The 13,390-nt window shown below is 38.0% G+C and overlaps 1 protein-coding gene across 2 annotated transcripts in view; it reads left to right on the top strand.

Moving 5' to 3' along the window:
- The window catches only part of LIN52 (lin-52 DREAM MuvB core complex component), a 108,521-nt gene that overhangs the window by 52,823 nt on the left and 42,308 nt on the right, over window positions 1-13,390 (top strand). The window contains exon 6 of one of the 2 annotated variants that reach the window (XM_040477683.1): window positions 6,256-7,011. The exons of the other annotated variant lie outside the window; for it this stretch is intronic. Coding sequence (XP_040333617.1) covers window positions 6,256-6,299 — 44 coding nt within the window. The 3' untranslated portion in view covers window positions 6,300-7,011. Of the gene's footprint in view, window positions 1-6,255; window positions 7,012-13,390 lie in introns of those variants that run through there. 2 annotated transcript variants of the gene reach the window in all.

Here is a 13,390-nt window from a genome sequence, read left to right on the forward strand (position 1 = left end):
AACACATGATTCCAAAAACATAAGCAGAAAAAGAAAATTAGAAATTGGACTCCATCAAAATGTAAAACTTTTGTGCTTCAAAGATACCATTAAGAAAGTGAAAAGACATGGAGTGCCTGGCTGGCTCAGTAGATAGAGCATGCAACTCTTAATCTTGGGGTCATGAGTTCGAGCCCTACATTGGGAATAAAGTTTACTTAAAAAGAAAAAAAGAAAGTGAAAGCCCACAGAATGGGAGAAATCTTTTTAAGTTTGTTTATTTATTTTAAAAAAGAGAGAGAGCACAAGGAGAGAGAGGGAGAGAGAGAATCCCAAGCAGGCTCTTTGCCTTCAGTATGGAGCTCAGTGCGGGGCTCAGACCCACAAATCATGAGATTATGACCTGAGCTGAAACCAAGAGTTGAATGCTTAACTGACTGAGCCACTTAGGCACCCCAGAATAGGAGAGAACTTTTAAAAATCATTTCTGTATTGTTTGATAAGGGGCTTGTATCCAGACTAAAGAACTCTTACAGTTCAACAATAAAAAGAGAGTAGCCCAGTTTTTAAAGTAGCAAAGGATTTGAATAGACATTTCTGCAAAGAAGATATACAGATGGCCAACAAGCACATGCAGAGATCCTCAGCATCATTGATCATTGGGGAAATGCAAATCAAAATCATGAGATACTACTTTGCACGCACTGGGGTGACTATAATGAGAAAGATGGACAATAACAAGTGTTGGCAAGGAGGTAGAGAAATTGGAGCACTTGTGCACTATTGTTAGGAATGTAAAAATGGTGCAGCCATTGTGGAAAACAGTAAGGTGCTTCCTCAAATACTGAAAATGGAATTACCTATGATCCAGCAATTCCACGGTTCTGTGTATATATACCCAAAAGAATTGAAAGGAAGGACTTACACAGATAATTGGTGTGCCCATAGCAGCATTATTTGCAGTTGCCAAGAGGTGGGCACAACCCAAGTGTCCATTGATGGATGATTAGATAAACAAAATATGGTATGTACATACAGTGGAATATCATTCAGCTTTAACAGGAAGAAGAATCTGACATATGCTACAACATGGATGAGTTCAAGCATATGCTAAGTAAGACAAGCCAGTCATAACACAAACAGACAAATACTGTATGATTCTGTTTATATGCAGTACCTAGTCAAATTCATAGAGGGAAAAAGTAGAATGGTGGTTGCCAAGGGTTGGGGAAGGGAGAATGGGGAGTTATTATTTCATGGATACAGAATTTCAGTTTTGCAAGATGAAAAAAAAAGTCTAAACATACATTGCACAACAGTATCACTATACTTAATGACATTGAAATGTACACTTAAAAATGGTTAAGATGATAAAATGTATGTAATGTGTATTTTGTCACAGCTTAAAGGGGGAGCAATTTATGGTATATGAATTCTATTTCAATTTTAAAACAAATCATTTAAGAAAAAGAAGAATACAAAAATACAAAACCAGTCTAGGAAACCCAAAAGAATTTGAAGAAGTCCATTATATGCCTGCTCCTAACTGAAGGCCTTTTTTTTTGAAGTATAATGATTTTGTATTCCACTTCCTTCAATTCATGAATGAGTCTTTTCTACCTCTCACCTTCTTTTATTCTTTCCTGAAGTAGATTTGAAATAATCTCTTGATCATCCTTGGTACTTACTGTAACATCCGACTTTACTGTGGGGTCACATATATTTCTTAGGATTTAGATATTATAATAAATAAACATTTATGTATGGCCTGCGATGAAAAGCAATGTGCCAGACCCTGGATGTCAAAAATACATAAACTCTTGTGTTTATAATCGATTAGCGTGACAAGGCAGGTATATAAAAAGATCACTGTATGAGAGAACATGTACTAAATGCCACGTGAGTACCATAGGAGTTCAGAAATGAGAGATCATAGTGGGATGAAGGTGGTTGGGTAGCGTCTTTTTATTTACTTATTTTTTTACTTTTTTTAATGTTTATTTTTATTTTTGAGAGAAAGAGACAGAGTGCAAGCAGGGGAGCGCCAGAGAGAGAAGGAGACATGGACTCCGAAGCAGGCTCCAGGCTCTGAACTGTCGGCACAGAGCCCGACGTGGGGCTTGAACTCATGAATCGTGAGATCATGACCTGAGCCTAAGTCGGACGCTCAACCGCCTGAGCCACCCAGGCGCCCCAGGGTAGAGCCTTTTTTTTAAAAAAAAAAAAGGAAGTGGAATTTAAACTTGAATGAAAGAAATAAATTTTATATATCATCATCGGCAAATTGGTTTCCTCCTCACTGTAAGATTCTATGTAAAATGCAACATTCCATGTCGCAGTTACTATTTGATTAGCCTGCACAAATCCTTTTTTCTCATATTCATTTCCCTTGCTGGTTGCCCAGACTTTCTAGCACAGTAAAAGGCATTGCCTGTCTGTCTATTCGTTCTCATACAGACCAGTAATTAAGTGTGCAGGGAGGCAAAGTAACCTTACCTCATAATTCGGCCACCGAGCCATGCAGTAGCCTCTCTGGGTTTACCTTGTTAAGCCTGTAAGTGGTAACAAAGAGATAAAGTAGCCACTGTCGAGCATCTTTGGCCTAGGATGAGTTTGACCTGCACTTTGACAATGATTTTGATTATTTCTGCTTTCTATGTTGAATGGATTTATCAGAGTCTCAAAGACCCTTAATTTAAAAAATATATTGACTTTTTTTGTTGTTGTTTTTTAGTCTTCTACATGCTGAATGTTAACCTCCTTATGGCATACAGTGATGATTTCTGAATTTTGATTAGGCACAACTCAGTGTTGAAGCACTGAAGCAGTTGGTTACTACTGCAGCTAATTCTTGGTTAAATAAACAAGAGTCCTGGGGTGACTGGGTGGCTCAGTCGGTTAGGTGTCCAACATCGGCTCAGGTCATGATCTCACGGTTTGTGAGTTTGAGCCCCGCGTCGGGCTCTGTGCTGACAGCTCAGAGCCTGGAGCCTGCTTCAGATTCTGTGTCTCGCTCTCTCTGCCCCTCCCCTGCTTATGCTCTGTCTGTCTCTGTCTCAAAAATAAATAAACCGTTAAAATATAAAACAAACAAATAAGAGTCCTTTAAAAAGATTAGCCAGAACAGTTTTAAAACCTACAGCAGCACTGATGTATATCAGTTTTGGCTTGGCATACTTTGACCCAGGGCTGTGCAGTGTTTTATTACCCTCAGCTACATAAGGACACATACTTATAGCACCACTTTTGTAGCATATATTTTTATAACTCTACAAAATGATTAGACTGACGTAGAGCAATTCTCTAAATTCATAGGTATTAAAATATTCTGGCAGCTGTCTCCTTTTTGCCTTTAAGTTGAGACATCATGATGAGATAAGACTGTACCAGTGCTGATAGGTACAAGAATGTAGTTCAGCATGGTATTCTCACATTATTGACAAAAGTCTTTGTCACTGTAAATAGGAGAAATCTTGGAGGAAGTGTTCCCATTATAGTGATTCCAGTTCAATTCTACTAATAGTGTTTTTCAGAAACTTCTTTACATTAAAACACATTCCATGTAGTCAGATAGGAAGGATTAACGTTATAGTATTAAAATGTCTCTGAATTCTAACTAAAACAGCTTGTGCTGAAAAACATACAATATCTGGGAGTTTGAGGTATTTATTAGGGTTTAGAGAGTGTTTAAGAGAACCTGAATGGGAGAAACTTCCTGGTAAATTGTTACTAGGGTACAGTGACATGGGATACAGACTCAAAATAGGCTTCTAGCATTCTGTGGACTATATAGGTCATAGTCCACAAGGGGGAACTGAGAGTCTGGGAAGGTCTCAGTTAATGAGACCTGGTAATGCTTTCCAGTGAGCAACCCTGTGGCCTCTCTTCCCCTAAGTAGTCCCGAACTGCTTCCAGGTGTCTCAAATTTTTCTAACTGGGAACAGTTTCCTTTTTTTTTTTTTTTAGTGTTTATTTATTTATTTTGAGAGAGAGAGAGATCATGAGTGGGGTAGGGGCAAAGAGAGAAAGAGAGAGAATCCCAAGTGGGCTCCGTGCTATCAGTGCAGAGCCCGATGCAGGGCTTGAACTAGCAAACTGTGAGATCGTGACCTGAGATGAAATCAAGAGTCGGATCCTTAACTGACTGAGCCATTCAGGCGCCCCGGGAACAATTTCCAATTGAAAGATTCGCCCTTTGCTAAGAAGTGTGAGACTTTATTTATTTATTTATTTATTTATTTATTTAAGAAGTGTGAGACTTTAAATGGCAAATGATTGTGGATACAACCATTGTGAAAAACAGTGCAGCAGTATCTTCTAAGGCGGATGATACATATACCCTGTGACCCAGTATTTCCAGTGCTATACACACACACACACACACACACACACACACACACACACTCTAGAAATAGAAATGCTATACCAAAAGATGTATAGAAAAATATTCAGAACAGTGCTATTCATAATAGACCCAGACTAGAAACAATCCAAGAGTTCATTGACAGTAGAATGAATAACTAAATTCTGATGTATTCACATAATAGAATACTATATAGCCATGAAAATGAACATGTTGCTACATGCAACAACATGAATGAGTCTCAGGAATATAACACTGAGTAAATGAAGATAAACACAAAAAGAGTACATATTATACAATATCATTTGTATAAAGTTTAAAAACAAGCAAAGCTAATTTATGTGATATAAATCAAAATAATGATTACATTGCAGGTATGGTGTTGGCTGGGAGGGGCCAGGAGGAGGGAGACTTCTGGGGGGCTGGTAATGGTTCTCTATAAAGATCTATATTGTTGTGTGTTCATTTTGTGAAATTCCTCACACATATACCTCTGATGTTTCCTTTTTTCTGTGTATATGTTATACTTTAAAAGTTAACTAAAAAAAATTTTTTAAGGCAAATAGTGGCTGAAATAAAAATTGAAAGTAATTCACTCAAGTCTAATAGCTAGTCGAATGTTAAAATGAAATGCTTGCTCTCAAAGCCATTCTGGTTTGATAGGGGAAGCTCGCAAAGAAAGTTCTCAAGCATTAGTAGTATTCCAGCCAGATTTCAAAATATTGCTTAAAGCAGGGCCTTACATTATTGGGTAAGAATAATAGCACTTATTTTGTAGGGTATTTTTGTCATGCGTAGCTGACATATACAACTTTTTGTGCCTTCAAAGTTGGCTTTTATAAACATCTTTAGTATTAAAAATTTTGTTTCCAGAGAGTCACTAAATGAGGTATCACTGTAATAGAGAAAGAACAGTGATAAATGTGATTCAGTAGATGGCAGTATTCCCTTTGTAGGTGTTAGTCAAAATGTGGATACATGGGGGTAACTCCAAGAAACTTTCTTCAGTAAGAGTGGTAAAGGGTCACCTGCTGGGACAAGTAGACCAGAAAGAACATTTTAATATTTTTGTTTATTTGTTATTTCATATATTACTAGGAACTATTTTGAATGGACCCATAAGATGTAGAGTCCACAAATGTAGAGGACATATTTTTCCACATAAATCCTAGAATGATAGCCTGCAATTGGTAGTTTGTTTGATGTAGTATGGCTTTAAGTGGGTGTTAATGCATAGAATATTCAGGAAGGATTTGAGCAGTGTCTTTTTTTTTTTTTCAGTCTTGTATGTGGGAATATTTATATGTCAAGATTGAGATAATGACTAACTGCCTTGGACAAAGATGTCAATGAAATTTATTGATGAGGAGATTAGGGTGCACTTGAGCATAAATTAAAAGAAATATTAAAGTGATTGGCCAGTCTGTTTTTGTTGGTTATTTTAATACAAATCAAATGTTTTTTGAATAGTCTCTTTTTTCAGATTGAAATTTTCTTAAAATGGTAGCGCTTGATGAAAGCAGTGGGGTTTAAGAAATCCTGTGGCATTATAAGGGTTTTAGTTGTAAGGAGTTTGACATGGATTAGAGTGATATGACAGAGAAGTCAAGAGTTATCAGCCAAAGGACAGAACGTGCCTGTGGCGCAGAATGGAAGGCCAGTGAACAAACTAGCCAGTGAGAGTCAGAAGAACTACATTCAAGTCCTGACGTTGCTCATTATTAGCATTGACCTTGGACAGGTCATTTAGCATGCCTAATTTTTCTTATCTGAAATATAGGTGATAAATAACTGCTGTACCTTCCATACAAGTAGGTGCAATGTCTATAAGGATGCTGTGTTAACGTTAATGAACTCTGTAGATGGACTCCGCATTGTTTTTATACTGTTCAAGTAACTTTTTGTCTCCTCAGGTTTTTCTGCCTGTAGTCATCAGGTGCCAGCTGAGAAACATTAATAAGCATAGCTTCAACAGCCATCATTATAGGAGTACCTACTAATAGGTACTATGCTAAGTGCTTTAAATGCATAGTTTCCAAAGCCTCACAACTGTGCAATGAGTAAGTTGAACCATTGACTCCATTTTATAGTTCACAAAGGTATGGGCTGACCCAAGAGCTGTGAATCACGCCCATGTCGTCTGACTTCACAGCAGTTGTTTGTAGTATGTGATGCTATACCTGCCATGATGCACTTTAGTTTTTGCTTTTCCCTACCTAGTATTTCAGAAGCCAGAGCCACACATAGTATTTTTATGTATTGGGCAGTTCAAGTAAAGACATCCTTAAAAGAAAATTTTATTACGTTTCACTTTGGAGATATTAACAGAATCCTAATGTATGCAGTTGTTAATTTGGGAATGGAGAGGGTTGGTGCTCTTGACTTGAGCCTGTTTCATCTTGAGCCAGAGCACATACAAATCATTTCTTGATGGTTCAGACTCAAGGAGAGGAATAGTAACATCAACACAACCCAAAGTAACATCAGCACAACCTAAAGAGTGTTAATAGTTGGTTTGAGGATATATTGATTTTCTTTGCAAACACCTCTCCCAATTACTTATTTTTTCATATGACAGCTACTGTGTGTTGTTTTTGTTTTTTTGGTTTTTTTTGGTATATTTTTCTGTGTGTGTGTGTGTGTGTGTGTGTGTGTGTGTGTGTGTGTGTATTTTAGGGGGCTTTCCATTTCTTGTAATTATAATACTGATATTTTGCATAGAGATAACATTTTTGGGAGAATCATGATAACTAAATATACTAATAACTAAATACGTTTTTGGTGTTCCTATCAGGTAAAAACAAATAAATATGAATATCTTCATTTTACTTACAGTGTTTTTAATGAAAAATGACTTTGAGAGTATATCTTCAACTTTCTCTTATAAAAATATAAAAATTACTTATTCATGTTTTGGCCACCTTGTAATTTAGTTTATAAATTATCACTTTCTGTTTTTTAGATCAATTTTTGAATTTCAGAATAGTTTTAGATATTTATGGGAAAATTACAAAGGACAGCTTCCATATAACCCACACACAGTTTACCCTATTATTATTATTATTATTATTATTATTATTATGGTACATTTGTTACATATTTGTTAACAATTAGTGAACTTTTTTGGTTTGTTTAACATTTTTCCCTATACTTTATTCCGATTTCCTTAGTCTTTCCCTAATGTTCTTTTCTCGTTCCAGAGTCCAATCCAGGATACCATAATTACGTTTAGTAATCATACCTCCCCATAGGCTCCTCTTGGCTGTGACAGTTTATTAGGCTTTCCTTGATGACCTTGACAGTTTTAAGGAGGACATACTGGTCCAGGTACATTGTAGAATGTTCCCCAATTGGGGTTTGATGTTCTTACAGTTATGGTTTGCCTTTCACTGCATATACTAGGTTATGCAGGGAGGCTGCTCTTAATCATAGTGAACTCTGAGGAAGGCAGATTGGGATTTGAAAATATTGGCTGTGGATAACCCACACAGAGATAAGCATTAATATTCTTTGTTGGCATTGAAACATTGGCTACATTCGTTATATTTTTTGTATTTTATGCTTTTTCAGAAGTCAGTCCTAATTCTGGCTGAAAAGGAGTCTAGGTTGCATGATCTGCTCATGTCCCTAAAACCATTTCTTTTCTAATTGCACCTGTTGGGGCAGTTAGCATTGGTTTAAATGTTACTCTTTAGAGCTTTATTTACTCTGAATTGGCCTTTTAATTAGTCATGGGCAATTTTGGGTGAATTGTTAATTGATTAGAATTGTGGAAATCATCTGAAAAGCTGTTTTGTCACGACAGCCTAGAATAGTAGAAGATTAAAATAGGGTATGGTTTAGTTACTATTCTAAGATGAATGCTTGAAAAGTATTATTTTCGTGGTTTAGGTTTGTTGGTGTCTTAACTCTGCTGAGAATGATTGTCTTTTAACTCACCGAGGTCCTCAATTCTACTCCATTAAGGGCCACTTTTCTGCCAATCAAAAAGCAGCATCCCTGAGATTGATTTTTGTTACAGTGGATAGTAATAGCTGCCTGGTGACAACATTTCAAACTCTTTTATGTAAACAGAAAGCAATCAAATAAGTACTAATCCAAGGATTATGTGGACCCAAATCCCGTGGCCAGGAGAAGAATCTCTGCAGTGTATGTCCCTGGCTCTTTGCCTTCTGGTTGCCCCTCTTCTTCCTGGAAAGCTTCCCTGCTGCTGGTGTGCTGGTGCTGCCTGTTAGATTGCAGTATGCTGCGACCAAAACACTCCTGCAGCTCCTGAATGGAATTCAAAAAGACACTTGCATTTCCATAAATAAATTAGGAATTCAGTGGTTTCTTCGGGCTAATCAGGGCAGGCTGATAAACCTTGCTAGCTGTTTAATAAATGAATTGTGACTGATTACCTATTAATATGGACGCCTCAGGAATTCACCCAGGGGGAAGCAGAGCAGTGAAATAGAGAGGGGCATGGCCCCTTGGGAAATCAGGGCTTCATGTTTGCAGCTTAAATATCTCTGTGAAGTATCAATAAGGAGGTAATTGAATTTTGAACACAAACATGAGCGCCGGATGGATGAAAGGGGGAGGGGGGATCTGATCATCTCTTCTCTGCCCCTTCATTCTCCCCTCCCCTTTTCCTTAGAGACCACTCTAGTAAAGATAGATGCTAAATCCATTAAATAAAGATTAGACTCTGTCGTAGTAGAAAATGGCAGCTTAGCTAGATCCCTGGGCAAATTGGGGCCTTTTGCAATACAGAAAATTAAAATATACATTTTTAACAAGTATGCTATCTTCCTGCCATTAATGCCAGGCTAGCTTGTGGGGTTTGCTCCTCCTTCAGATTGGCTTTTGTTTGGACAGATCACTTTCTCTTGTATTAATGCCAATCTTTTCTGTATTCCTGGAGCAGAAGGGGCTGGGTTTATTTATTTATTTTTAAAGCTTCTGTTGAGGCCTTTCCTCTACCATCCTGCTTGCTTGTAATCAGAAGAGTGGGAAGGAGATTAGTGTCCCATGAATTGACGGTAGATAAATGTTCCCTCCCCTTAACTGGTGGGTCCAGAAGAGCCCAATCACTTGTATTTCAGGGATGATTGGAGACTGTACAGCCAAGCAAGAAAAGGGCTTACACACTGAAATAAAAATTGATGTTTTAGATGCTATTTTATTTGGCATTATTTCCTCTAGATAGGGTTATTGATTTGCTTTGTTTTATCTTAAGCCAGATAAAGTCATATTAATGTAGAAAAAGAAGAATTGGCATCATTTGGTTACAAATCATAATACTTACTACCCCTTTGTGAGCAGTATCAGAACACAGGCATCAAACCCTAAATACTTTTGTTTTTGTAGATAAATACCTTGTGTTGGCTTTTTGGACTAACCTTTGTTTATATGTCAATCTACATATTCTGATAATTCTTTCATAAGGCTTCCGTCAGTAAATCTATCAACAAGTATTAATGGAGCATCTGTTAGGTGTGTGGCATTGTTAGTTGCCATAGTCAACAGTGAGGAAGTCTGTCCTCTGCTACCACAAATATTTCTTTAAAAATGAAGCTAATTATGTCCTGTTCCTGCTAATAAAAGTTCTTTGGCTCCTCGGGGTGCCTGGGTAGCTCAGTTGGTTAAGCATCCAACTTTGGCTCAGGTCATGATCTCACGGTTCGTGGGTTCGAGCCCCGCATTGGGCTCTGTGCTGACAGCTCAGAGCCTGGACCCTGCTTTGGATTCTGTGTCTCCCTCTCACTCTGCTCCTCCCCCACTCACACTCCGTCTCTGTCTCTCTCTCAAAAATAAATAAACATTAAAAAAATTTTTTTTGAAGTTCTTTGGCTCCTTGGGTATTATGTATAAGGTAACATTCAGATTCCTCAGGCTTTCACAAAAGGGCTTTCTTAACACCAACCTAGTTTTCTCTCCAGTATGAGCTGGAAAGTATACTTATCCTCCAAGGCTATTTCAAATCCCACTCTCTCCCTAGGGATGTAGTGTCTCCCTATCCCCTAGTCAGAGTTACATTTTTCTTATCATTCAGTGTGGGTTCTACACTTGACTCTGAAGATTTCTGATGGAAGAAAAAATGTACTTCTTAGTCTTGGTAATTAAGGACTCTGTCCATTATTTGCCAGATGGTTTTGCAAACATTCCCAATTCTTTGTTTCAACTTCAGAGGTATCTTGATGATCAAAATTTTAATGATTTGTCCTTCTGCACTTCACTTTAAATTTAACATAGATTTATAGCAATCTTTAATGGTAAGAAGGAAAGTGTCTATTTGCCATCATTACTGCTACCTTAAGTTATTTACCTCTAGAGAGCAGAAATCAAACTTATTTAATCTGATTGCCACAGTTCAGAAACAACCCTTAATGATTTTGAATTTGAATGCTCCTGAAAGTCAAATAGCACAAAATTTCAGAATTTTCTAGTACCGCACATGTTGCAAGTTACACTGATGTTGCACTTGGATGGTTCTAGTTTTCCTTCCAGTTCTCTCTAACTTTTGTTTCCTGCCATTTTTCTGAGCGCCAGAGTTCCTTCCAGCCTTACTGACAATACAGGTTTTCTGGGACCATGGAAGCAAGCATTTTAAAGGCTCTGTATTTCCATTGGTTGGATCTCAATTATTTTAAGTTTTAAGCCTTATTTTAACATTAACAGATTTATGCAATAAAATGTGTTTTCTTTTTGTATTAATAATTTTCAGTATTGATTGTGTATTGTCATTTAATTATAACAAAAATTTAATGCTAGAAATTCTGAGGTTAGAATTTACCCAAATAATCCCTAAAAATTTTAAATAAAATAAAGAATTTTGACTTTATCCCTTTAAGAGAAGACTCTTGGTAACTTCCATTCCTAAAGCTTTCTAGTGATCTTAGCATAACGTTCACTCAATAAAATATCTCTTTCCTGCCTTTGTAGATACATAACACAGTACCCTTAGAATTACCTGCATTATAATGCATTATACTACCTAGGCAATTACTGATTTCAGCTTCTGTACATGTGTAGTTAATGCCCAGGTATTTGTCTTGTTCAGGAAGATACAGTAGCTGTGGTTCTTAACCTAAGGGTCCCTGGATCTCCTGAAATTATAAACAAAATTGTATGTTTGTGCTTGTACATGTATATTTCTCTGCTGAGAGTATCAGTAGCTTTCACTGTGCCCCTAAAAAAGATATGTCAGAATCCTAATCCCTAGTACTTCAGAATGTGACCTTATTTGGAGATAGGGTCTTTATGCAGGTAATCAAGTTAAAATGAGGTCATTAGGGTGGGTCCTAATCCAGTATGACTGGTATCCTTATACAAGGGAGAAATTTAGACACAGAGACAGATACACATAGAGGGACGATGATGTGAAGAGACACAGGGAGAAGACAGTGATCTTAAAAGCCAAAGAGACAGACCTGGAACAGATCCTTTCCTCACAGCCCTCAGAAGGAAAGAACCCCTCGACACCTTGATCTCAAACATCTAACCTCAGAACTGTGAGACCGTAAGTTTTTGATGGTTAAGCCACTCACTTTGTGATAGTTTGTTACAACAGCCCCCAGAAAACTAATACACTCTCTATTGATTAGGATGCTTTTGTCTGTAAATTGCAGAAAAACCCAACTACAGTGGCTTAAAGGATAAAGATGTTCCATATAACAAGAAGTCCAGAGGTACTTCATTTTTAAGGTTGGTTAATTAGTGACTTAACATTATTACCAGAGACCCCTGTTAGTTCCATCTTTCTGCTGTGTCACCTTCAGTGGGTTGGATACCCCCCCCACCTTAGGTTGGTTTCCATCATATTCAAGATGGCTGCTACAGTTTTTGACATCACAGGATGACAGCAGTATCCTAAGAAAGGGAAATAGTTTTCCCTCTGTGCTTCTTCTTGTCAGTGAGAAAAAGACCAGAAGCTCTGAAGCAATTTCCCCTTGCATGCCATTGAACAGTTTTGGTCACATTCCTATGCCTAAACTAATCGTTGTCAAGAGAAGTGAGACTAGCGTGATTAGTTTAGATGGACTAATAATGGCTCATCCTTGGAACTGGCAAGGAGCCGAGTCTCCCCTGAGTACACGCTCACTCTTTACCTGAATAAAACCAGGGTTTTGTTAACAAAGATTGAGTGAGGAAATGGCTATGTGTAGACAGCTACCTGTGTCTACCAGTCTGAGCCCTCTATAGAAGGTTAGGAACCATTGTTTTTTAAGACAGGCAGTACTTTTTTTTCTTTTTTTAAGTATTTCTAAAGATTTTTTTTTTTTTTAATATTTATCTTGAGAGAGAATGGGGGAGGGGGCAGAGAGAGAGAGGGAGAGAGAGAACTCCAAGCAAGCTCTGCACTGCCAGTGCAGGAACCCGGCATGGGGCTCAATCTCACAAACCATGAGATCATGACCTGAGAAGACAGGCAGTGCTTCTGAAGATACCCAATCAAGGCTAAGCTCTGCTCAGATGTCATAATAGTGACTCATGTTTAAGAGTTTCTAAGTTAATAGTAACTTTTTGTTTTCTTTTTAACTTAATCATTCAATAAATGAGTGACTGCCTCGTATATGCATATAGTCTGCTGAGCATGGGGTTATAGAGAAAAAGAACGCTCTTGTCCTTGAGATTACAGTTTATTAGAGAGCACTAGGGAGGGGTACTTATCTCAGACGGGGTCAGAGGAAGTAATCCTAAACAGTCTTTACGGATGGACAGTGAGCAATGAGGGTGGTGATTGCTGCACAGAGAATGGGTAAGGTAGTCTGGGCGTGAGCAATGGTGAAAGCAAAAGGCATGCTGTGTTTGGGGGACCGCTGAGTAAGCAGTTCGGAGATGAGGATGGAAAACCAAGAAGGAGGGGCATCTGGGTGGCTCAGTCGGTTAAACGTCCAACTTTTGATTTCGGCTCAGGTCATGATCCTCAGGGTCATGAGATCGAGCCCTGTGTAGGGCTCTATGCTGAGCCTGGAGGCTGCTGAAGATTCTCTCTCTCCCTCTCTCTTTGCCCTTACCCCGCTCTCTCTCTGTCTGTCTGTCTCTCTCTAAGAAAGAAAGAAA

The sequence above is a fragment of the Herpailurus yagouaroundi genome, unplaced genomic scaffold, assembly GCF_014898765.1.
Source record: "Herpailurus yagouaroundi ecotype Mexico unplaced genomic scaffold, PumYag 141, whole genome shotgun sequence".
Lineage (NCBI taxonomy): Eukaryota > Metazoa > Chordata > Mammalia > Carnivora > Felidae > Herpailurus > Herpailurus yagouaroundi.